The following is a 24,955-nucleotide window of genomic DNA, read 5'->3' on the forward strand; positions in this document are numbered from 1 at the left end:
CAAAAATTATCCGTATTGTAATAAGGTTGTATGTTGTAGGAAGACCACCTACACTATTACTTCACGCTGATAGATAGCGCTTCTGTGTTTTACACTGTTTTGCAAAATAGGCTGGTTTTCTTAACCCAAAATCACTGCGTCCGAATGCCCGTTGGTAGAGCGATGCTATTCGGAGGAGCTAGTTAAAAACTGCTGTTGTCAATCCATCATTAGTAGCCTTGTAGTGGCAACTATAAGAGTAACATCACAATCCAATTAAATGTGCAGCGAATGCAATGTCCTTACCCTCTTCACTTGGGCCAATACCTCTTGCATATGTACTTTTACTTATGCTCCACACTATCTCTCGGATACGTGCTTCAGCTCAAAAACAACCTTCTACCTGACTTAGCTTTTTCCAATTTCTATTTGTCGCACTCGTGTTTTAATGCACCGGCCCACAAGTGCGGGTTACGGGGTCTTAACCAAGGTATTTGTGGCTGTTTCTGTTGTTAATTGCAAAACTAATGGCCCAGAACGAGATTGCACTATCAGCCAGCAAGGCGAGCATGACCTACGTTAACCGCGATCATGTAGGGTATGATCCATCTACAAGTGCGCTATTTCGCAACTGTTATAATAGTGGGTCGTTTGAGACATGCAAGTGCTCCCAAAAGAAAGCGCAAGAAGATTATGCAGAGTGGCACATCTAAATTGAGGATGTTTTTAAGCCTTGTTTTTAAGACTGTATTTACACGAAAATATATAGTTCAAGGCAATTTTGTGCATATGCTAGAACTGTAATCCTAAACGATTATGCTTATTCAATATAATTATTATTCAGAACCTAAACCGCTCAGTAATCATTTTCAAATACTGCTCCTTTAAGCTGCAAATTAGTTTTATTGGTGATCCTACGTTATATAATATTGGTGAGTGTGAATTCACTAAAGTGGTGCTCGTAGGCGCTACATACGAAAGATTTCAGAGGAATTACATGCTGAGCTGATAGCAGGGCAAAGGTTTTAAAAATACAGGGACCTAAAACAGTCAACTACAGATAGTGCGAAGGCCTCAAAAAGCTAATTGTTGGAGTTTATTCAAGCGACCCATTTGATAGTTATTCCCCCTTCTACAACAGCCGTTAGGTTCCGTATAAAAAAAATCAAATATATCAAAAATGAGATTTTGAGCCACCTTGATGCATTGAATTACTTGAATCTAAATTCTATTGAGGATCTTTCGATTTGTCTTATGGATTTCTTAGAGGCCGCATAAAAACGGATAATAGCGCAGACCGTCAGATTTACATAAAAAAAAGAACGTTTTTAATCCCGCTGACGCTTTGCCAATTCCGAAGACACTGGATAAAATTTTGTCTTCGTTCAAATTGTGACATTGAGTACTCTTTTCCAACATAACGAATTGGTTGTTCTATTCTATGAAGAATTGGCTTTTATCTGCTGCCAAAACTAGTGGGTCAGCATATGCCTGTTAGGATCAAAAGTTTTACCGAAAAATGGCGCGTCACTATGTGAATAGAGCAATGTTTGAAATTTAGAGTGCATAGGGTAAAGACAACTTAGTATGCTGATGTTTCAAATGAAAAAGCTGAATACGGAAAGTACTGATAAGCCGCAGATCCTTTCTACCTTAACATCCATCGACTCTGAAAGGACTTTCATTCGTGAAGTGTTGTTTACGATAGGCGCATCGTTAGATTCTTTTTAGATGTCTCTAAAATCTATAGCTTCTTAAAACGTAAAGGCGGATTGCTTTAAAAAGTTGATGAGTATATAAAAAGGATGACTATATCATTTAACTTAAAATCTAGACGTCTGCAAAAGCAAATCATTTTTGAAAATTTATTTGTTAAATCGCGAATGGCTTTTAACTGTAACTGTGAAAGATATTCGGACATGTTGACTGGTTCAGATACGCTACTCGAAAACAATTTCGTGTGCTTATATTTTGAACTGGAAATAATCTAAAAAAGACTAACCGCTAAACTTTTCTGGTTCACCGAATTGGAGCTAAATCCTGTGTTCTACTAATCTCCTGATCATTTCTGGCTCGAGGTTTAAGGATCATCACAAATAGCTTGGAGCCATTTTCCGAACTGAAAACTTCCGCTGTACTCATGACAAATCTTTGGTGTTTTATTGTAGAAAAAGCCGTTTTTATTTTATTAGTATAAAGAATAGCGACTGAATGTATGCCCATTATGACAAATAATCTTCCAAAATACGTCTAAACTTATCTGTAACGTCGAAGAAAACAAGACGAATATATTTTAGGTTTTATTTTATACATACTTTGGGTAAACGACACATACTACGCTTACAGTTTCATTAAAATTGATTCGCAAAATGAGTTTTACTAAAGCTTTGTAAGTGTAGTTGAAATTAAACTCTGACGAGTTTCTGGAAACTCTGCTGGAGTTGTTTTTTATTCCGACCTAAAAATATGTTTTATATTTAAAACAATTGTACAAGACAGTGCCTCCAATTCACGATCGTTTTGGCGCACTATTTATCGCAGCGGGTATGCGTTCATACTACTGCTATCAGACATAAATCATTTTTTTTTTCCAAAACAAGGTAACAAACTCGTCACGGCAAATAGCAGTGCGTCTTCCTCCAACTTTAGATCTTTTCGCACTGGAAAACTTCCGTTAGCAATCGATAATTTACAATATTGCTAATTTTCATGTGACTTCTGAAAAATCCAAAAGAGGTCTTTATAAAAGAAACTGGAAGATTTTTAATAGGGTTTAGATTTAGAGGACTCGAAAATTTGTCAAAAACACTCAAAGCCATTTTTGATACACTCACTTTTTTAATGCAGAAAATAACGGTCGTTTCAAAGAAGAGAATATCAGCTGTCAATTATGCCTTTTAGATAAGCTCCAACAGCTAAGATTTTTAAAACTTTTTGTGCCCTTTTCGATCTATCAAGTCTTTTGACTGTTTCAAGCCCTGAGAAAAAAGCCCCTGAGAAAAAATCCTTAAATAAATCATATAAAGACAGGCCTTCTGCTACTAACTTAAAATCATTTCGTTATAACGCACGATTATTGTTAGAAAGTTATTTGCAAATCAAAGAAGAAATACTTAACAAATTAATTAGTGGTTTTTTAATAATTTGATAACAGATAGTTCAGCTGTAATCGCGATAAAAGGTGGTTATAATGAACAAATATAAGTGCAAAACGTGAAAAAATTTCGTTAAAATATCCAGGTTTGTTTAGATACGGTCCTAGAAAAAAGGCATACGAAAGATTCTTAATTTACACGTGCCCCATATGTATATGTATACATATATATGTATAAACGGTTAATAACATATCGAATGTTAGATTCTTCCTTCAGCATTGTTATACAAGAACAAGGTGCAAATAAACTGAATTTGCATTGATACTGGTGTATCGTCGCTGCAGTTGGTGGGAGCGGTAAGAAAACGAATCATCGGAGCCAACGTGCTTAGCAACGTTGAGGCTAAATCTTTTGTGGAAGGCTTGACAGAGGGCGGAGAGATTCGCATTGGCATTGAAGCAACCTAGATTTTTGAAAACTGCAACCATGGCTAATCCCAAATGCGCCTGTTTGGACTTGCTCACTGCATTCTGCTAAGTCCGGCCCAACACTGGTTCGAATATGTCACGGGGAGTACCGAAACGTAGGAGTTCAAGGCTTGTCTAAAAGAGCGGTTTCCATGGGAAATATCACGCTACGTAAAATAATATTATACACGGTTGCGAAAAGGCAGAACACACTCACCCATAAGAAGCGGTTTTAATAAAGCGCGTCGAGTTGACGTTTGATTTAGATAGCGGAAGGAACAGAGAATAGAGGAAGGTATCATAAAATCACCTTCACACCAGTGTCACCGCTGGACTTCACAACTCTTACGAAACTAGTAAGTAGTTGCCCGATGTATAAGCCCAACTGTCGACTGGATTAGAAACCAGCAGGTCTTTGTGTTTACTGTGATGTCCAGAGTTGTCTCCAGTCCGCAATTCTAGCGCTAACAACAGCAAGATTCAATGCATTAGCGTAGCACGAAATAAAGAGTCCGTTTTAAATGCAAAGTTACTGATAGCGCCCTACATGGAGTTGGGAGGCCTTGAAGTGGCGATGTCAGGAAAACGTAGCCGGAGGACCCTTGTCTAAACAAGATAACCACTAGATTAAAGGAACAGGTGCTCCTAGCAGCGTACTGGCCAGTAGGCTAAAGTCTTGAATCAAAACGCACGCAGCGCTACTGCTGATTCTGCGAGTCTAAACTGAAGCCGTAATCATAAGACGCATAGACATGCAAATATTGGAAAAATTGGGCAGGTAAAGAAGGGCTTTCATGTCAGCCCTGATATGGATCTGCTATTCAAAAAGGCGACGTTGCTGGCGTTCATAGCCCAAGAAGCCGAACGTGTGGTGACGGGGTCTACTCGCATTCGCTACAGTCCGCAACTGGATAGGCAATCAATTGAGAAGTTGTCGACACAATAAATTTGCATATTGTGCCTTTTTCGATGCAAGTATCCAATTCTGTCGCAAAACTGTCTAACTTGACTTGCGAAAGTTCGGTTTAAACGTCCAGTCTTGGCCTCTGCTGTTTTTGTTGGAAAAAATAATTATTTGAAATCTTCAATTAAATACCTAATTATTTCAATGCCATCTTGCACTGAATATGGATTTGAATGCTCTTTTCAGTCGGAGAAACGTAGTTCGGTCAGATGGCTAATATCGATTTTTCTATTTTTTACAGGTAAGTAAGACTACAGGATAAGTACATCATTCTACTGTGGGCCGTAAAACTACAAAATATGTTCGTGCAAATTGTAAACATCTTTTGTTTTTCGTGAATATTTTTTTATCAGATTAAATATGTTATTATTAGAGGTTATCACGATTACAAGGTTCCGTATCATTTGATTACAACCATCTCTCTCAATCAAATGAGTTTAAGTTAAAATGAAAATATATCTGTTGTTATATATTGAATATGTCAAGCATGTTTGAGTTTCATAGTTTTATTCTTGTATCGCAGCAGAGAGGCTCTTGTCTGTTCTTGTTCTTGTCTACTCGGAAAACGGATACGGGCTCGGAGCGGGTGAAGTAATTTGTATTATTTGAGCTTGGCAATACACTTTAGTAGAGAGCAAAAAAATGAAATTTAAATATTTGCGTGCGGCTTCAGATAATTTTGCGAATGGCAAAAAAAATTAATAATTTCTACAAGGTACTCTTGTTGTATTTTTCAACTCTGAAGTTGTTTGTCCGAAATACGGTCATCCACGAAATTTTCATAGCTTCAAAATATTGGTGCATCTTGTAGGTAAGCATACTGCTGTGCAAACGACATATCTGAAAGTAGATGAGTTCAAACAAAACATTCATTTGACTTTATGATATGATAAATGAAGCAGTCCATATCCGTTATAATAATTAGATTTAATAGTTTATTTATTATAATAATAAAACTATAATTATAACCGAAATCAAAGGAATTTACCCGACATTTTCAAAGTCAAAATGTATAGAAAATTAGGTACATTATTTTAAAGCTAAAGCTGTAGTTTTAGCTTTTGGACTGTGTGGGCCCTCTTCTTAATAGAGAAACAAGTAGTGCTTCTATTGTTGTTTTTCCTCATATTTTGGCTATTGTCAGATACGGCTTCTAACAAGTAAATCAACTGGAACGGTGTCGTTCGCTGCTCTTCCAAATCAACGTAGTATCAAAAAGTCCGAAATGAAGAACTCAGTTGCATGGTGACAGGGCACCTTAATTTGCGAATTTACTTTGGCTCAATCAACCTACTGGATGACTAGACGGACATTAAATAAACGGGTCTGCCGGTTTCGTTCTCTGCCTATTTTTCTGAAAAATCTCGAATTTTCTCCAAGATGTAAGATTGCGCCTATTATGGGGGTTCAAAATAATACAATACAAACCGCTTATAAAGCCTCAATGGCTGTCGGGGAAATCGCCAAAGAAAGGTCAGATTACTTAAATTAGCATTATGCATTTTTCAAAGAAAAATAATATATCCAGTCTCACACATGTAGCTCTCCCTAGAAAGAATTTCTAGCGATTCTCAAAAAACAGCCTTAAGAGATCTCGCTCTCTCTCTTCTTTTATGTTACAGGTTAGTCACAATATCTACCATAAATGTATCACACAATAGAGATCACTGCGTGTGAATAAGATAGGTAATTAATAACTATGTGCCAGTACATTACAACATTAATGTAAGACATTATTTAAACAGAAAAAAATACGTTGCAGACTTACTGAGTATAGAGGATTGGAAGTGTAGGTATGACAATGCGGTGCGAAAAATATTGGGAGAGTGCCTTAGAAAATAGCGGCATTAGGGTCAGCTATGGGCTATTCAGATCGAGTTCTTTATATAAGACTATAAGCCTCAAACAGATTTGTAAAAGCGAAGCGATCTCTTGTATCAGAAAAAATTTCTCACATAGGTCTTGCGTTAATTAGTGTACGTGTAGTGTAGTACGTGGGTATAAAAGAAACGAGGATCGTAACAAAAAGTCGAAATTGGTTGATGACTTAGTGGTAATTTGCATAATATTATACGGTTCACATGATTAGTTATTGTTAAGAATATTCAGAGACTACAGTTTCTTAACTTTTAACCCTTGTAATGCTTCAAAATTAGGCGGGAAACACTTGCGGAGGGCAGGTGGTCAATTTTTGGTGAGACTGTAAAGTTTGATCGTAAAGTTCTAGATGAAATTCTGGATTAGAATGGTAATAAACTAGAGACCGCTGAGAGGTATGCTTATTTAATTATATAGAAATACACTTCATATCAAGTGTACTTGGATACCTACAGTCGCGTAGGTTGGCGTAGAATATGTATTAAGAGCATGTAAAAATAGCAATGTAGTTTTGCAAGCCTTCCTCATGCTGACCTTTTTCCTAAAACTTAAGGCCACGTTCCTTGCCATATATTTAAATTTTAAGCAATCGTAAGGCTATTTCTATAATGCAATAGATAAAACTCCTTGTTTCGTTTACTTTTAAATGAAAAACCGTGTTAGATCTGGAGAATACGGGAATTATAGTTGTAGGGGTCTTCGGCTTTAGACGTAATTGCAGCATTTGCATGTTACTAGCATTACCACCAAGCTGTGAAACTGTGCTGGCAGTTGTTAAGCAACTTATCCAATGAGTTTCTTCTGAATATCTTATCGCGAAAAATTGATTTCCTTATATTACTGGCTACTATTCTGAGTCGACATGCTCATTAACTATTGAATGAGACATATGATTGTAATAAGAATTAAAAAAAAATAAAAACATTTGTCGTAACTAAGGCTATGCTAGACCGGAACCTATACATATTACCACTGAACGATGAACTTCCAGCCGATTTTTAGTACCAGTAGTCATCGTTTAAAAGGGAACAGCAACCCTAGTTACCCTCTAAATTTGCTCTGTTCGCTAAACCTGTTTTAAGGGTACTTCGGAGATACGCAACTTCTGCTAATGAAGCAAGCTAACATAAACTCCCACCCGCTTAGCAGTATAACTTTTCCAAACGTTTTTGAAAGAATAGTTTACAGTTAATTTTTGGATCCATGTAAACACAGCTTCTTTCTAAACGCATATTGATATAGGGATAGACTGTACGTGGGGTCACCCGAAACTGTTGTTTCCGTGAACATGTAATAAAAGCAGATGTTAGAAGTACTACCTTTTTACAGACTCGAATAACGACGGAAGCATTGAGAAATGAATGGACACACCTAATGGCATTATATATACCCGACTGACCATTAGCTGATCCCGCGAAATAACAATGCATCGGACAATGTCAACAACAATAATCCTTTACAATAACAACATGATTCTCTTAAAGGTGATTATTCTATTAAATCCATCAGTTTCCCGAACCTTGCACAGCGACGGTGAATTGAACCGTAGCGAAGCTATTTCGCAGCATCGTTGAGGCTGCAAAAGCAACCCTTGTGGACTAGTGGTATAGGGTGAAGGGAATGAATAATTTACTTTTCCTTTTAGAAATTACTGGTCCTTCAGACCGCTTGAAGTGCGTGGGCGGTCTCTACCTATGGTGTCTCGCAGCATCTTCTTCGGACGATTATTCTGCTGCGTTGTTTTCAGCAGCTCTTTCACTACGCAGACGTCTCACTTAGAACTCTTGACAAGCGGAGACTGCCTAAGGGCTGATGTGCCCCAGCCGACATCAGCGGCAGTGTCATAGCAATGATGATGAGGGCCCCGAGAAGAGAGGAACGAAAAAGCTTCTTTTCGCGCGGTAGACTATCTTTCCTATCCTGTGCTAAAGCTCTGCCAGTCAGTCGCTTTTTGCTGGCTCCGCCTGTCAGTCAAGTCGAGGAGGTTGGTATCCTTCCGCTTCTTTTCTAACTGCACACTTTGCCTCTTCGTGTAGCTAGCAGCTCTTGTACCTTTACTCGTCATTGTAGCGACGACTCTAGGTCAGATAAGCCTTATTTCACTTTAGCTTGGTGAATTGTTGCGGGGGAGCATGCTGTTACATTGGTAGGCCATCTACATGCCAGTTATAGCAGAGTCTGCCGGGTTATTTTCGGGTTGTGTCTAGCTGACGGGCTGGCTAGCCAGATAAACAAAGAGAAAGCCTTAAAAGGAGACAAAGGTAGCTCATGTGCCGTGTCTTGTTGATAGGTTTCCGGACCATCTTAGGTTATGAAGACGATGGGATAATATGGGAGAAATGACATGCTTTATTCGCTGATCTTATCTACACTAACCGTACGAATAGCTATAGCTGACAATACTGTGTCGTTTAACTCGATATGTAGACGCTAAATAGGCTGTATGTCGTGTATCGATCACCTCATCAGGCGCTATGGTAATACGTAAATAAGCACAATAAGTGAAAAAGAATAACTGACCACAAACAGAACGTTACTTCTTAGTTGATCATGACGTTCGAGATCAAAAGTCAGGAATCAAATTGTAGCCCTGATCGCACGAGGCTTCTCTGTGCACTACAAAACTAAATATTTACGGTTATGTGTATGTTTACTTTCGTCACGTGGTAAAAAGCATCCATACAAAAAAACTCTTTTACTCAAGTGACATTACTTTTATGTATACAAAAGACATTTGTAAGACGCGCTTTTCGACAATTCTGGAAATCAAATAATTCGTATTGGCACTGCTAAATTTCAAGGTAGCGTTGATACTTGGGTCTTTAGTAGCGTTATTCAGAGCGTCTAACTCAACGGCTTCTACACCATTGAACAAAATAATCTGAAAAATAACTTATCGGCAGCCATCGATATTATAACTGACTGGCACGCTGTGTACACGATCTACCTACCCAATTTTACTATGTTGCTTGCTTGTGAATAAGACAATTATTTTTATTTTATTGTACTTTCGCATTGAAAGTACTCTGGTTCTGCCATTCCTTCCGTCATCTGTGTGGATTCTTATCGCTCAGACATATAAGCTTCACACTTGGTATACCATCTAATTATTCTAGTGCTTCAGCATAGTAATGAATTAGTATCTCAGTACTATAGATACTATATCATTTTGCAACTATAAGGTGACATAACTGATGCTTGCTGTTGCAATATACAGTAAAGACTAAATAACATGCCCTTTTTAAGCCGTAATTTCTAGCAACGATAACAAAGCCTAAATAAATGACGGGTATTACCGTGCTTGCCGGCGTCTACCCCTATAGTATTTTGTGCGGCGATATTTTTAATGGTAGTAGAATCAAGGGATGGCGTGGGCTCGGTGACTAATGCGCGTTCCTTTTGAATATGTTAGCACAGTAACCATGATCATACGGCCTCATTAGTTCAAATTTCAGCGTTAATAAGTGATTATTATGGTATATGCTTACTATGGCATTTCGTAGATATATTGGAGAAAAGCCTGGATAAGTCCAACAAAACCCGCCTGAAGCAAGTTCCTCCTAGCAGTTTAAATACATGACGTAAAAGAACGTAATAATATTACTACGATTATTCTCGTATGAGTACGTATCTACCGTACGTTTGATTTGGTGTTTGAAATAACAAAAATATAAGCAATGCAAATACCAGCAAATCTCACAAAGAATCATGATAATTTAAGGTAATGTGCGTATCTGTATGGTTACTCTGACTTTATTAAGGCCACATAATTTCATTGACTGGAATACGATGCCGCGACATAGTGTCAATTAATCTACTTTGAATATTTTGACCCTTTAATGAGTCATTTTGCGTTACAATCATTAATTTTCTATATCCATGGAACCAACCAGTATGCAGCACGGCGATACATTTGGCCGGTATGTAAACTCATTTTGTAGTCTTTCCTCATAATACTTTCGAAATTCTGCGCACTCTGCCACGAACAAGCCCATAGGTAAGATAGGAGTGCTAAAAGGTTTTAGTTCGGTGGGGAAAACCTACAACTCAAATGGCGCGTAGAAACTGATCACGCATTTAAAATGGCCACAGAATTAGCATGCCGAATTTCTGCTATGTTATTCACGAAAAGAAGATATTAATCTACAGATTATTGACATCTGTAGCTATGTCATTTACGCCTAACCTATGAGAGCCAAATATTGAATGAAATATGCTAAGAATAGATAAAAACATTGGATGCGAAAAAGCATTTGCTAACAGAACTACTTGGCTAAAATCATGCACGAAAAAATGAGAGTGTAATAGAAGAACGAATTATAGTTTCGCACTATACTATAATAACCACCTGGTAGTTTAAACTGGCTTTAGCAAAGGACCAACGATATTATTATTTATAATCACTTTGTCACATATAATACTAGAAACAACGGGTTCTTAAGGCCCCGACACCTTCTACAATGTGAAGGCGCCAGCAGTGTAATCATCAGCAATTAAAAGACAAAGCTACTCTAAATAAAAGAAAATAGCATGAATTATCGTTATTGATAACTCACCAAACAAAAGCAACATGTATGGACGTGTAATTACAGCAAGATAGTGCACGAAAATTGCAACAAATAAAATGCGTTCTATTTAGTGGTTCTTAGTACACAATATAAAGACATTTATCATCCAAGGATGAATTCAAATTATATGCATGCAATCATTTTGCAAGCTAAATAAAGGAGACGAACGCCACAACAACGCAATAACGGACTTAGAGCTGCATAGACTATGTGATTCGCGCAATAGCATGGTGGTAACTTGTTTGACGTAATACTATACAGGTTTGGACTCTTGGGCTTGACGCCATATGATGCAGCGCGTTAAAGGCTATTCGTAACGGGAAATCATATTAGTCAGCACTTCGTATCGGTAAAATAAAGAACCTTGACATTATCATAAGGTCCTTTGGGACGCATAAAAATCGAAACCGAAATGAGAAACGTGCTCGAAGTGATCATGGATATCACATTGCTGAAATGTTGGCTTCATCAAGTTATTACAAAATAAATTTTTACGCAGTGAACCATATAAATACAATAACATGCCATTGTAAAAGTGCGAGTATTACAATTAAGGAAAGAGGCACAGTAACGGTACACAAAAATTATATCTCGTAAAAATTAAACTTACTTTAGTGAAACAATCCTGTTTAAACCTAAGACAACTGTTAGAACAAACAACGAGGTCTAAAAAGCATGACACTAAGACTATTCCATAGCGCTACCTATAAATGCCTACTAGTCAAATAAATTCGCCTAAATTCATCTACTTTATTTTATACTATTATTACGAAGTAGGGTTTTTTTCTAATAGGCGGGCTATAATTTATATGGCAGAATATTCTAGAAAATTTGGAACCCTTCAAACTGCGCTAGCCAACACTTAGTACATTTCAGCTAAAACTTCGCAGGCTACCACACAGTAATGTCCCCGTGATGGTGCTATGGTAATGCTCAATTGTATTGTCCACACACTGAAGATATGAAATCGAGATGTTCTGGTTAAAAGGTGAACGCCGATAATCAATCGACTCAATTAATAAAACTAAGTAAGGAAGTCGTCAAAAACGAACAGAAGTAGCCATAAAATCGTGCAAAGTAATCGTGTTACCTAACAAAGCTAAACTCCACAAGACCTTTTTGAGGCGCGTATTTTCTATCCACCAATCTTAAAAGGCAAGTTCTGACACATCAAGTTTCTTAAGCCAAGATTTTGCTCCATCGGATTTCCCCACGTTCTGCAGCACGACCCGCAAGCGTTTCAAAAGAGGACTTGAGGATGCATGAACCATGGGCTCCTCCTTCTTTTTCAGAGAAATTTATGTGTTGCCCAAACTATGGAAGAAGCCGAGCTGAATTGCTATCGAAAGTCCTGTTTGAAATTTCACACTCAGTGAGCGAGAAAACTGAATTTCTTTTTAACCAATCTAATAAAAATAATGTAAGTTCTAGCAATGATTAAACGAGATGATTGCTTCGGTTCAATAGTACACATGTTGTGTATTTATGCGCGCTAATCTTGAACCCTAGTCAGAATAAGAGTATACGTTGCGCACGACTATCCTGTCCGTTATGCGCAAGAACTTCTTTAAAATTTTCAACTATTAATATTTCAAAAGAAGGCACCTGCGACGCTACCAAACGTTGCACAAAAGCGCCGAAATTCTTGAGGGATTCTTAATTACCTGCTTTGAATGTGGGGGTCACGTCTGTTCACAATAATTTAGACCAACTTTCACTGTAATCATAAGGCTTTTGTGGCAGAGAAGGTCAAATAATTAAAATATCCCGGCTTCTTAAAGAGTGACTAAATATTCGAAGAAGTCGAAAAAAGAGGTGCGTACAAACTGCACGCAACCTGACGCATTATAGAAAATAAAAACTATCATTTTTGGGCTTTCTTTACCTCAGTCTATATTAGAGGCTGGAGTACAATCAGCGGCAGGTGGGCTAAACGGCAAATGTAATTTCAGTGGTAGTAAATGTAGGTGTTCAATTTGGATTTACTGGAAGTACCCGCAAATACGCCAAGTTGAGTGCTGAGGTGTTTATGTCAATGAAACTGAACGAAGGGCATCACTGGTCAGATGGTTTGTAGGTGTAGTTATATGAGAAGACTGTGGAATGGGTTTTGTGATTGGGTGGTTGGTATAAATCGATGATCCTGATCGGATTCGAATCTAGACCGAGTCTAAGAGTCGTTTGTAACATTGAATCCTACAAAGTAAGAAGTTGGACTATTTATTCGGTTCTACTGAGTTGCAAATGTTGACCATAAATCTAACAAAATCTAGAGTAAAGTAGCTAAACAATTACATTACAAAGTTTCTACTCAAACGTCGAACATTTGTATATATAATACTTGTTAGAGGAATTGCATCTAAACGATCATTAAGCTCGAACACGTTTTACTTAAATAAAATATTCATTCGTTAGCTAAAAGCATCCGTATTATTCTATATACATATCTCAAAATGTGAGGCTTATTTGGTTATTTTAGGATACATAAATTTATACAAAATTTGCTCCAGCGGGTTCGCGACTTTTTATACGATGCGAAAGCCCCCAGTCGAAGAGCATGTTCTCTCGCAGTTCTCTATGGCATACAATGAAAACATATGTTCATTTTATACTTTAATACTTTAATATACTCACATGTTATCGGTTAAAAGACATCATCACGAGCGACGTTATTGCTTTTTAAATAGCCTTGATTTATATTTTTGAGATATATATAGATCCAGTATATGAGATACACATGACGATCTAAAAAACGGCACTGGCTAATTACGACACTTAACCAGTAATGGGGGTCTTTTTTCTGTCATTTATGTATTTGCATTATTGGGAGCATAAAAGTAGCTGGTGTATCTCTCTCTCTCTCTATATATATATATATATATATACGATATAAATGATAGCAAAAAGGCTCTCGTTACTAGGTAAGCGTTGTAATTAACAGTGATGACAGGACTAGCACCGGGACAGGTGAAATTTGTTTGTAACAGATATAGTTAGCATTGAGTAGAATCTTAGTTTGCTCCATGGCACTCGACAGCGTCATTCACGCGTGTGCTTTAGTTTAAGGTTCAAGATCGTCCGCGTTCTGAACTAATTATTGTTTGAAAGTGCCACACCTTTACACATGTGATGATAACTAATTTACGCCTGTCCCAGGATTTTGCAGTAACGGTTTGTCGTATTATTTCTAATATTTTCGCGTCATCCCTGGGTCGTTACGGTGCCTATTCTGTTTGCCTTTTTTTTCGGTCGCTGGCACCATGCCCGTTGATGCTCGTACCGATCGCCTTTCGCACTCTAGGCTCCTACAAATGAAGGTGAATTCGAGAATACACGTGTCCCTCTCTTGGGTTTCAGCCGAGCTTACACTTTTGTAACTTGTATAAATATGTAGAGGATAATGGAGAAGCGGTGTAGTACTGGCACCACGATTTACCGTATTCCTACATACTTACCCGTCTTTTCAGATTGACATAACTGTTGGCGGCTTACATGGCTTCAGCGTGAATTTACGCGCAGCGTCGTTTCTTTTTTTGATTTAAAAAACATCAATAATAATATTATTGAGTTGGTATATTGGCAATGAATAATATATATATATATATATAGGAGGTTTCCATAAAATTTGTCCACCCAGTGCGCTTAACACGCACCAAATGTATGGGAATAAAATCCATTTAAATCTTTCTAAATGTCGCTGCTCCATATCCGACTTAAATTATCATAAGAAGAATAAATCCTGCTCTTTGAGAAGATTACTTGGCGAGAAAAATAAGTATCTCATATTTTAGATAACCTTTTCATCTTTTTTAAATATACTTCTTATGCAGAAGGTTTGTTGTTAAACTGTTACAAGCAAATCCAACAGATTTGGAAACTGAATAATTTTTAAACTACGCGCCAGCCAAATCTCGCTTGTTTTTTTACTAGATGAAATTTGAATTGGAAATTATATAGCTTTGTAGAAGCTCGGGCGCTAAAACCGGTTGAGTCGAGGATAAATTAATACACAAGAAAAATCTTCACTTTCGGAAATGAACGGTCAGTGGTCAAATTTTTGTTCCTGCGAAAATTGTTGTTGCGGAAATTAATCGAAGACTGATAAAGACATTAAATAAAAAGACCGAATTGAAAGTATCGTACCTGAATTGTGCAAACATCTCAGGATTGGAATGTTGAAGACAGGAGATGAGGAACAAGGGCACATTCTCATAATTGGAGAGGATTTTCACACAAGCAGAGCTAGGAGCCTAAGCGCTTTGTCGGCGTGGTATTCCACATGTAACGTATCATAGAATTATAACCTAAATACTAAAAATGCTGGCACTGAATAAAAAATAGATTCCCTGTTAATTGACTCCAGGCCTGGAAGTGAATATGTTGTATTCCACATGCAATTCGCGGAACTTTAGTTAACAAAAAATCCGCCTGGAGCATACGGTCTCTATAAACGAGGCACGGTCCGATCCCTACCACCAGCCGGAGAGGGACCACGCGAGAGAATAGCAACGCCCTGAAAAGAAGTTGGATTCGGTGGCACTTTTAGGCATGAATGTGATGGCAGTATTTCGAATGGACCATGGAATGGGGCGTCTAACAGGATGTACTCGCTGGAAATGAACGCAGCCCTCTACCTCGAGCTTCTCAAGAGGTTCATGGATCGTTTAGTACAGCAATCGAAAGCACACCCTTTGGTTATTTCATGACAACGTCAGCCTTCATCGCCATGCCTAGATTGAGCAAAGGAATATAACCTTGGCCTCAATCCACTTACTTGTCCGACAAGCTACTCAATTTCAAAGCCATATTGGCTTGTAACAATACATAATATGGCTCATCTACAACTGCGTTTTATAATGTGCTAATATATTATTATTAGTAATAAAAAATTTTGAAATTACGTCCTTGAGTTCAAAGACTGTAGACAGTTATAAAAATTATTTTCTAAAAGCGCTCGAACCGCTGCATGACCAGGTAAAATTAATGATGGTTGGGAAAAGCAGCATGTTGATAGCTAAGATAAAAGTAATAAGAATATGATTACTACCAATAACCTATTTATTCAATAATGTTTCTGATACCATCAAAAATATATTTTTAATCTATAGTAGTATGTTTCGGTTATGTAGTTTACACAACATCACTTACGATCAGAGATTTCGGCGTCGAAGAACTTCACACTTCGATTTGATACTGTGTACAACTATACCAATACATCATAAAGCTAGCCAACATTACATTGCGTGTCTCATCATAGAAGGAAAAAGAGATTTACGTATACATTCGTTTGTGCAAATCACTTTTTATAAAAAATGGTTTACATAATTCAGGTTCGAGAAGTTCGTCTCAAAGGTTCGTCTACACAGCTTCCATAAAGTCTGCGATAGCAAATTCTCAAATCATGACGTACGAACGTTGAGTGTGAATCTCACAATACGTTTTTTTAGTATAGACCTAAAAACCACCTGGGAAAATGTTGCGTTATTCCAAAGGTTTTAAAATCCAATATAGAATTTGATATGAATGTAAAATTGTATTAAAATTTCTAGATTTTAACATAAGCGATTTTTCGCGTCTTATTCCTCAGGTTCACTCAATTGCTGAAAGTTGGTGACACTTGGTGGAGGCACCAGTTGAAATCGAACAGATCGTGCAACTTTAATGAAAACTATTCATATACGTTTAAATTAACATGAACATAAATTTATAAATACTCTATAAAATTTTAATGCCAACAAATTTCGAACGAGGATTGTCGTTTGGGTCATGCAACTAACGTACGAATAAAAAAAGTCGATCTAGGCATCGACCCTAAAACATCCGTCTGTCAAGGTTGGTATTTCTCGCGGTACGGGTTATAAGATTATTATCTAAAACTGTATATGAGCAAATACGCTAGAATTTGCGTACTACATGTTTTTATTCAGTTATAGACAAATGCGCGTGCTTGGTTCTATACTCAATTTTTAAAGTTACAGGCAATGAATGAAATTATGATCGGAAAAAAATCCGTTACTCATGGTGAGCCATAAACCCAGCAAAGTCATAAAGCAAGTTTAGCAAGTGCACTTTAAAACCTGAAACCGCCAGTTCAGTCTTAGTATCAAATAGGTTCGGACCCTAAGTAACGATAATGGTCGTAATCGTTAGCAGAATAATCCATCAGGTTTAGTCGCGCTGATGATTCCGATGACAATCAGTCCATGCACATACTTACGTGAATGAGGCTGAGTAGGATCTGCATGGAACGAATTTTTTAAGTAACAACGGACCAAAGGGCTACCTTACAATGGCCTGCTGAATTAGTGAATGCAAAATAAAATTTGCTCTAATAGCTCTAATATAGATTACGAAATTAATTAAACCGCGCAAAAAATTTCCAGTAGAATATTGATCTTCGTATATCGTAGCGCGACATTTACTTCGTGTTCCGTTAGCGTGTTATAATAAAGATAACGAAATACATAAACGGTTTTTCATCATTTACACTTTATTGAATTGAACTACCTATTTTCATCGCAATTAACCTGCCGACTGGTATAGGCCACTTTCAAATAATTAAAAAAGATTAAGCAATGCATTTTTAACGTGATAGAGATGAGCGGATCTCCGAAAATAAAACCATACATTACAGTTTGAAATTGAAGTCAAAATAATATTTTACGTTTTCAATATTTTGCTAGTTCATAATGGTCTGTATGTAGAGCGGGATGCGGAACACTGCAGAAAACTCTAACCATCCCTAAGCCTTAAGCTCTTATCTCTAAAATTATTACTAACTAGTAATAGACTATAGAAATATACTTTTTCCTATAGCAATTTAAGTGCAAATAGTGCGTCTTTCAGTCTCTACAGAAATCCAGTAAATATTCCAAGTATAATGTTGTCCAACTTTATTGAATTTATAACGATTGTTTCAAGGTTAGCCAAGCTGTGATATCTGCAAAAAATTAATCAAGGTATCCCCAGAAGCAACGATGATCTGCCAAACGAGTGTGCTTGCGAATCTGTGTCTTGAGACTATCGATGCAATCGGCGTTTAGTATATTCTGATGTACCAAAATTCCGCGCTAAGTAGATATCTTTTAAAGTCAAATATAGCGATTCTGCGCTGCTAAAGTATTACCACTTATTTAACTTGAAGTCTGCGAAATCATAAATAAAAGACTCTACCTAATGTTGTACTTGGCAGTCTTTTAGAAGCAGTGAGAAGCGTATAACTCCTGGTAAAGAGATCGTCAAAAATACCATGGAATATACATACATATATTTAGCTGTTATGGATTAAGACTATTTACCATGTGATTCTCATAAATGAGGCTTCATAAAAACTATAGTACAATAATTACACCGATTATTCTCTGTGATTATTACCGTCAAGAAGTTTAACACTTTCCAATTTCTATCATTTCTTTGTAAACATTATTAAAAAATGTACGTTGCCGTATGCCTTAGAAGTTTAGTGTCTGGTAGAAACTAGTAGCTTAATTTAAGGTTACTTAACCTTCATAGGAATTTCAATACAATCAAGCATCACTGCGATCCCATATGCTGCCTATATATTTATACCTGGGTGAAAAGATCATAGTAAGGAGTAAAGCTAATCTTAAATAAGGACGGCTTTATTGGATCGTTCTTGTATGTTGAAAATACAATGAGGTATCGCAAAGCCTGTTAATCAGAAACTTTACTTATTTTACTTATAACAAATACAGAATGTATAATACAATTATTTTGATAGGACTATTTCGCGTTTATTTCATTTACTATGAATCTGTGTTTATTCTAAACATATATCTGCAACTTTTTTACACTTTTTTTTACTTAGTACATCTAGATTAGTGCGGGCAAGGCTCTACTAAATTCAATATCAAAAAATATCAGAAGTAGCAAACTCAAACCTGGGAGTGTTTCCTTTGTATAAACAAGCATGGCCAGTGTTAACAGTAAACTATAAAACTGCAGCAAGCAGCAAGCAGAAAATGGCCACGATATTAAATCCGCATCACAAACAACCCAGAGTTCATTAATCGCTAACCTAAGTTAGTAGACCCTTATCAAGTACTTGCTCTTTTCCCTTATCTCATTTGGAAAAGATTTAAAACCTGCGTTAGATATAGCTTAATTTCGTGTACGTTGCAAGACCTACATTAAGTTTCACTTGCTTTTAGGGTTCAACGATGTTAAGAAAAAGACTTTCAGAATACGAACATATTTTACTATTAAAAAATAGATTTAGCTGTTTTTACTTTAAAAAAAGTGTTTTTGGCTTGAAAATGTTATGCACTTTCCTATCAGCAGGTATACTCCTTTTTTTTGGAATAACAAACTATGCACTCTTATGTTAGTACAGTATATGCGATTGCAAGACACAGAAGGTTCAATTCAGATAATAATTACCATCTCTGTATGTATTTATGGTAATTGTGATTTTGTAGCCCGCTACCGGCCTCACGGTGTCTCCTTCGCCACCTTCATCGTCGGTAGGCTCTTCGCCCGCGTCAGCATTCTCCCCCGGACTGCCCGCCAGCGTAAGCGTGACGTCGGTGCCGGCCGCCGTAGTGCAGGGCGTCGTGCCCGCAGCCGCCGCCGCCGCCGCCGCTGCTGCCGCCGCGGGTCTCGGGGCGTCCGTATCTGTCAGCTCAGTGAATCCGGCTGTTGTAAACTCAGTGACGTCGCCCCCTGTGGGTCAGGTCCCAGCTGCTGCCGGCCAGGTGGCTCCGCCTGCTGGTGCCTACTGGTTTTACTCACCCCAGTTAGCCGCCTCCGCTTCAAGCGGGACTCCACTCACGCCGCAATCCATACAGGCGACAGGACCGCCGCACCAAAGTCTACACGGCCATAGCCTACCGACCGCAGTTTCAGCTGCTGCCGCCGCCATCACCAATCCGCCGCCGCCCGTGAACCCTCACGGTCAACCCGGCAATAATCTCGCCGGCTCCACTGCGCTCATGGCGACGATGACCTCTCTTGCTAACGTCAAGGACTCGCGATGGCTCCAGCTTGAGGTGCGTGACAAGTTAGATCCTTCAACACTTCAAATACATATGTCAAACATGATGTACGTTTTTTTTTCATGAATTTAGTCTTCAGCATCAATATACTGATATAATTAATGTTGGTATAATTTATATATATATATATATATATATATAGAGGCAAACGTACAACATAAATACCGAATCTGTAACACTATTTTTATTATTATACATGAAACCATTTCAAATCGAGATTTAAATAACTAAATACATATAAAAAGGCAACGGTTTTTTTTCTAAGAAAAGCATCAATTGCTTTCATTAAACTGATTCCCAAGTTAAGGACAGGTCGATTTTTTGTAAAGCACGTTTAAGTAAGGTAAATACTGCGGCATTCTAAAAAATTACGCCAGTTTTAAATATAGTAATTTACTTCCACATTTACATTATCCTCATTAGCTTTTTATGACTACTCGTGCGTGTAATACAATCCTATTAGGCTGGTTAGAATGCACCTTGTGGGTTACCATCAAAATGGTCAAGACACCTTCTGTAGTTATAGTAAAGCAAGCCCCCATTCCGTGTAGTGATCATAATAACTGGCTGCTCTACAGGGACTCAGTGCCTGCCTCTATTCGGATCTGAACGGGTGGAGTCTAATCAGAGAGCATCCTCTTTTTCCTTTCGCACTTGAGAAGTCCACTTTAGAGATTGGCGATCCTTTCTCAGTCTTCTCGTTGTGTGTTGGTTGGTACTGCATGTGAACCGAAGTATAATGTATACAGGAAAAATCAGGTTTTTATTAACATCCCCGATCGAGCACTCCAGTTCGAGAAGAACTCACGAATCGGACTGGATAATGCAGGTGTTGCCTTGCAAGTTTTCTTTTGGGAATGCATACTTTGTTAATCTTATTGACAATATTTACGAATCAACTGTAACAAACGTGGAGCATGCCCTTCGATCAGTTAACATCGCTAGGCGGCCATGCAAAAAATTGAGCCGGGCTAGCCCAATTTGATTATATAATTATGATAATTATAATTATATAATCAATATACAATCTATTTGGATACCCTTTTGCTTGAATCCGTATTTGACTGAGTCACTTTACAGAGCCACACTTTTAAAGTCTGCGCTTTATAAACAATTGTATTTCCTAAGTCCCATTCTCATTTTTGCTATAGTGTAGGTACAGAGATGCAAAAAAAACGTAGTAATTCTAGTGTATCGCCTGCCAGTACCTTCAGTACAAGCATTATGGATGCAGATGGTATGTTAGCAATGTCTACTACGTTATTTATGAGTTGTTAAGTAAAAAAGTGAACAACGAGGTCAAAAGATGAATTTATTGAGAATCTGCAGCTTCAAAGAGCTTATAGCGTATGTATGAATAATGGTGTGTGCATATTTACCAAATACAGCTGTAAAACAAAATATACCATTTACAGTGCAAAGGGGCCAAAAACTGTAAGCTTTTGAATATGTTTATGTTGTTGAAAGGCAGTCGTCTATGCTTAGACATTTGAACAACCTTCCATGAAAATAGTTTATCTTTCTACCTTGTAATGTTAGACAATCCGATTCTTCAGATTTTTCTGATAACACTTCAATACAGCTTTGTTTGGTCCTGGCCCCAGCATATGAGCCCTGCTATGCTTTTGCTTGGAAACCCATTTTTATGCGTTTCGATTTAAATTCTTCTTGATGAATTTGCAGGTGTGCCGGGAGTTTCAAAGAAACAAATGCACACGGCCCGATACTGAATGCAAATTTGCCCACCCTGCCTCAAACGTCGAAGTTCAGAATGGACGCGTCATTGCTTGCTATGATTCCATAAAGGTAACACAGGATACTTATAGTAAATTTACTCTAAATGTACCAAGGCAGCAGTCAATTACAAAAATCAAACAATAGAGAGTGGTATTTAACACAGAGGCTTTAACACAAAAGTTTGCCAATCCGAGCTTAGCTTTTTTTGATAGTGATACATAGTTTATACTATTGATACATGTGCGAGCGATAACTCCAATTATCATGAATGGATAGGCTGGGCTTGTGTGTCCTAGATATCATAGCAAGATTCAACTTCATTAGGCATGTATAATCTCTGAGATGTGCCGGACGTAAACTTAAAAGATTTATTTTCACGAGAAAACAAGTGCGAGCTTAGAACAATTATATTCTTACTGTAATATGACAGTATCTCTCGCCAGAACAGCCCATAGCGTTATTTTCACTAAAAACCGGGTCGTCGCATGAGAAAGATACGACTGCTACTGAATACGGTACTGCCGTGTATGTATATTATCAAGCTATTTGAAACACATGTGGCAGTTACTCAAAGTGATTCCATTAAATAGAAAATGTTAAAATATGGCTCTGGTACGTATGGTACGTGAACACATAAAATGAGCATAAAAGAGTATTGGGTGAGGTTTTTGGCTGTTGTATCCTTCGCTGGGACGCGTCTGTCGCCTATATTTATTATATCGCCTATATATATATTTATTTAATAACGTTTTTATTTATTATAACTCGTTTAATACCTATGGGTGATTATGTAGCAACTACACTTTTTTATTCTGCTACGAACAATAAACGCTGATCTGACCTTCGGTGGTCTTCCTTTATCGTTTTTCGAAGTTTCTTAAATGAGATCCGTTTCTGTCTACCAATCGCTCTAGTTTCTTTTCAGACTGGATACCTATCTGCAATATATTCTACCGCATAATAAAGAGCTTGCACTGTCTGAGTACCTAAAGTTTACGTTGGGACACGCAGTATGATAACCCATACTAGGTCTGTTTTAGTTGGATGACCACTATCTACTGTCCTTCCGAGACTTTTAATACGTGACATAAGAAAATTCATGGGCCTCGTGCATAAGACGCAGCATCCTTCAGTACAGAAGTTAAGCTACAGCATCCAGTCACTCTATGTACATGCGTGTGTGCACCTAAATCCTAATAAAGGTGTAATGTTTACATATAGAGGAGAAAGGGGCAAGGGCAGATTTACAATTTGGAGATAGGCTTAGGATTAAAGCGGAGATGAAGGTATATAGATATGCTGATAGCTCCTTTGTGCAAGATAGACATAATAATAGTATTTAGTGCGGTTGTTATTTTAAATGACGGATTCACAGCATTGGCTGCTTGATCAGTTAAATTCCTAAAATATCCACTATTTTCACTAGTTGTTTAGATATTCTTTTTATGTGCTCGCATCAGCCAACAATTTAGAGAAGCGGAGTTCCTTGTTGCTATTTATTTCCTCGTATTTATCCGCTTTATAGGTTACAATTATATTATTTTTAAGATCAGCTTTTTTTACTTTTAAGATACGGAAAAATAATGTATGTCAGCCTTTGATGAAATACAAATACACATAGGGAAACTACGTTAAAAAAACCTATTAAAAGAAGCCTCGCATTATTTGCTTAAATAAGCAATCATAAATACCTGGTCGTGTAACGCCATCATTGTAAAACAATATATACATTCTACTAAACATTGTTTGTATACCTTTTTTGTATATATCTTTTAACATACTTATTTTTATTTCCGCTTTCATTGTAAATTTGCTTTTTTTTTTGCCACGTGAGCTTTTACTGCAAACCTACTTGTTGCCCTCCTTTCTATATCATATAGAATACCACAGAGACATATAAGAACTTCTTCTTAAGTTAAACTTAATTCTTACACATGTATTAATTTTGTCAAAGAGATAAAATCCATGATAAAATCCAAAATAGCCTAAAATAAGCATGTAAAAGTCATTTATTTGGGCCTTATGAACCCCACTAGACATTAGTGAATCTAAGAATCCAGTCAGGATCTTCTGGCAAAAGTAGGACTGCGCTAAACTTATGTAGTCTTACTAATTTATTAAGTTCCATGTATCGTTATGCCCTCCAAACTAATCTTGTATTATACAACAATTGAATTATGCAACTAAGTCAATAAATATTTCGCTCAAAGGCTGTAGGGGTGCCCTTGCCATAGCAACTGTAGCAACGCGTTTCTGAGTTGAGTCAAACCAATGATAAAATCAGACCACTCCGGCCACCTTGAAAATTTTTGAATGTGGCAAGTTTAGACCAATATAAAACTAATTTAATTTAAATAATTTTGATTTACGTAATAAAATCGTGATAGTAGATAATAGTTTAGTTTAGACAGAGTTTATTTACACAGACGTAATTAGTTGCCACGTTAAGACATCAAGAGAGATGCAAATCAAGTTGGCTGGCTGTATCTTGTCGTACGACAACAAATATAGTGTGGAAAACTTTTTAAATGCGTCTGTGGGACCCTCAAGGGATTTACGAGAATCGATTGGTTCTGTATAAAAATAACTATTTTTAACGAGCACATAATCAAAACTCTTCATCGCAAAGCCTACAGCACATGCTTGAGGAGATGGAAAGATTCATTGTATAATGTACCTACGCAAGAAACGTTGTATGTTTGCGTGATACTAAAATAACAAAGAAGTAGATAGAAGAAATTAATAATTGTGCAGTACATCAGGAATATGAATATACAATACAAAATTAGGCATAAAAAAGGCACACTCAAACGACGCCACAAAGCGCTGCATCTAGAGATGCAGCGCTTTGTGGCGTCCAGTTACATTATACCAATGACGACCCTGCTCGTTACACTCACACAGAATAATTATTAACAGTAATCCTATACATATACATATGTATAATTTTGGAAATGATATTAATGATTTTTGCGTTTTTTTTTGTATGTATATTTAGTTTTGACGAAAAAACATTATGGCAAAGACGACATATCTGGGAAAAATCAGCTTGGATGGGCCGAGCAAGTTTGACTACTTTATAGTTCAGACTGAGAAAGTAATAATAGCGTGCATTAGCGTGTATGTGTAATATGGAAAATAAAAAATAAAAAAAATCTCTGTGATAAAGGAATAAATAAGTGTATAAGCCTGAATGTTCATCAGTTGAAATAGGCGATCTCCTATATGAGTGGTACGGTCCGTCACCGTATCG

The 24,955-nt window shown here is 37.3% G+C and overlaps 1 protein-coding gene across 1 annotated transcript in view; it reads left to right on the top strand.

Annotated features, from left to right (window-relative positions):
• Positions 1 to 8,151: 8,151 nt before the first annotated feature.
• LOC111247363 (uncharacterized) overlaps positions 8,152 to 24,955 on the top strand; it is a 113,342-nt gene continuing 96,538 nt past the window's right edge. The window contains exons 1-3 of the mRNA XM_086983047.1: positions 8,152 to 8,367; positions 19,390 to 19,959; positions 21,649 to 21,771. Coding sequence (XP_086839173.1) covers positions 8,233 to 8,367; positions 19,390 to 19,959; positions 21,649 to 21,771 — 828 coding nt within the window. The 5' untranslated portion in view covers positions 8,152 to 8,232. The remainder of the gene's footprint in view (positions 8,368 to 19,389; positions 19,960 to 21,648; positions 21,772 to 24,955) is intronic.

The sequence above is a fragment of the Varroa destructor genome, unplaced genomic scaffold (genome assembly GCF_002443255.2).
Source record: "Varroa destructor unplaced genomic scaffold, Vdes_3.0 BEIS01000003.1, whole genome shotgun sequence".
NCBI classification, from domain to species: domain Eukaryota; kingdom Metazoa; phylum Arthropoda; class Arachnida; order Mesostigmata; family Varroidae; genus Varroa; species Varroa destructor.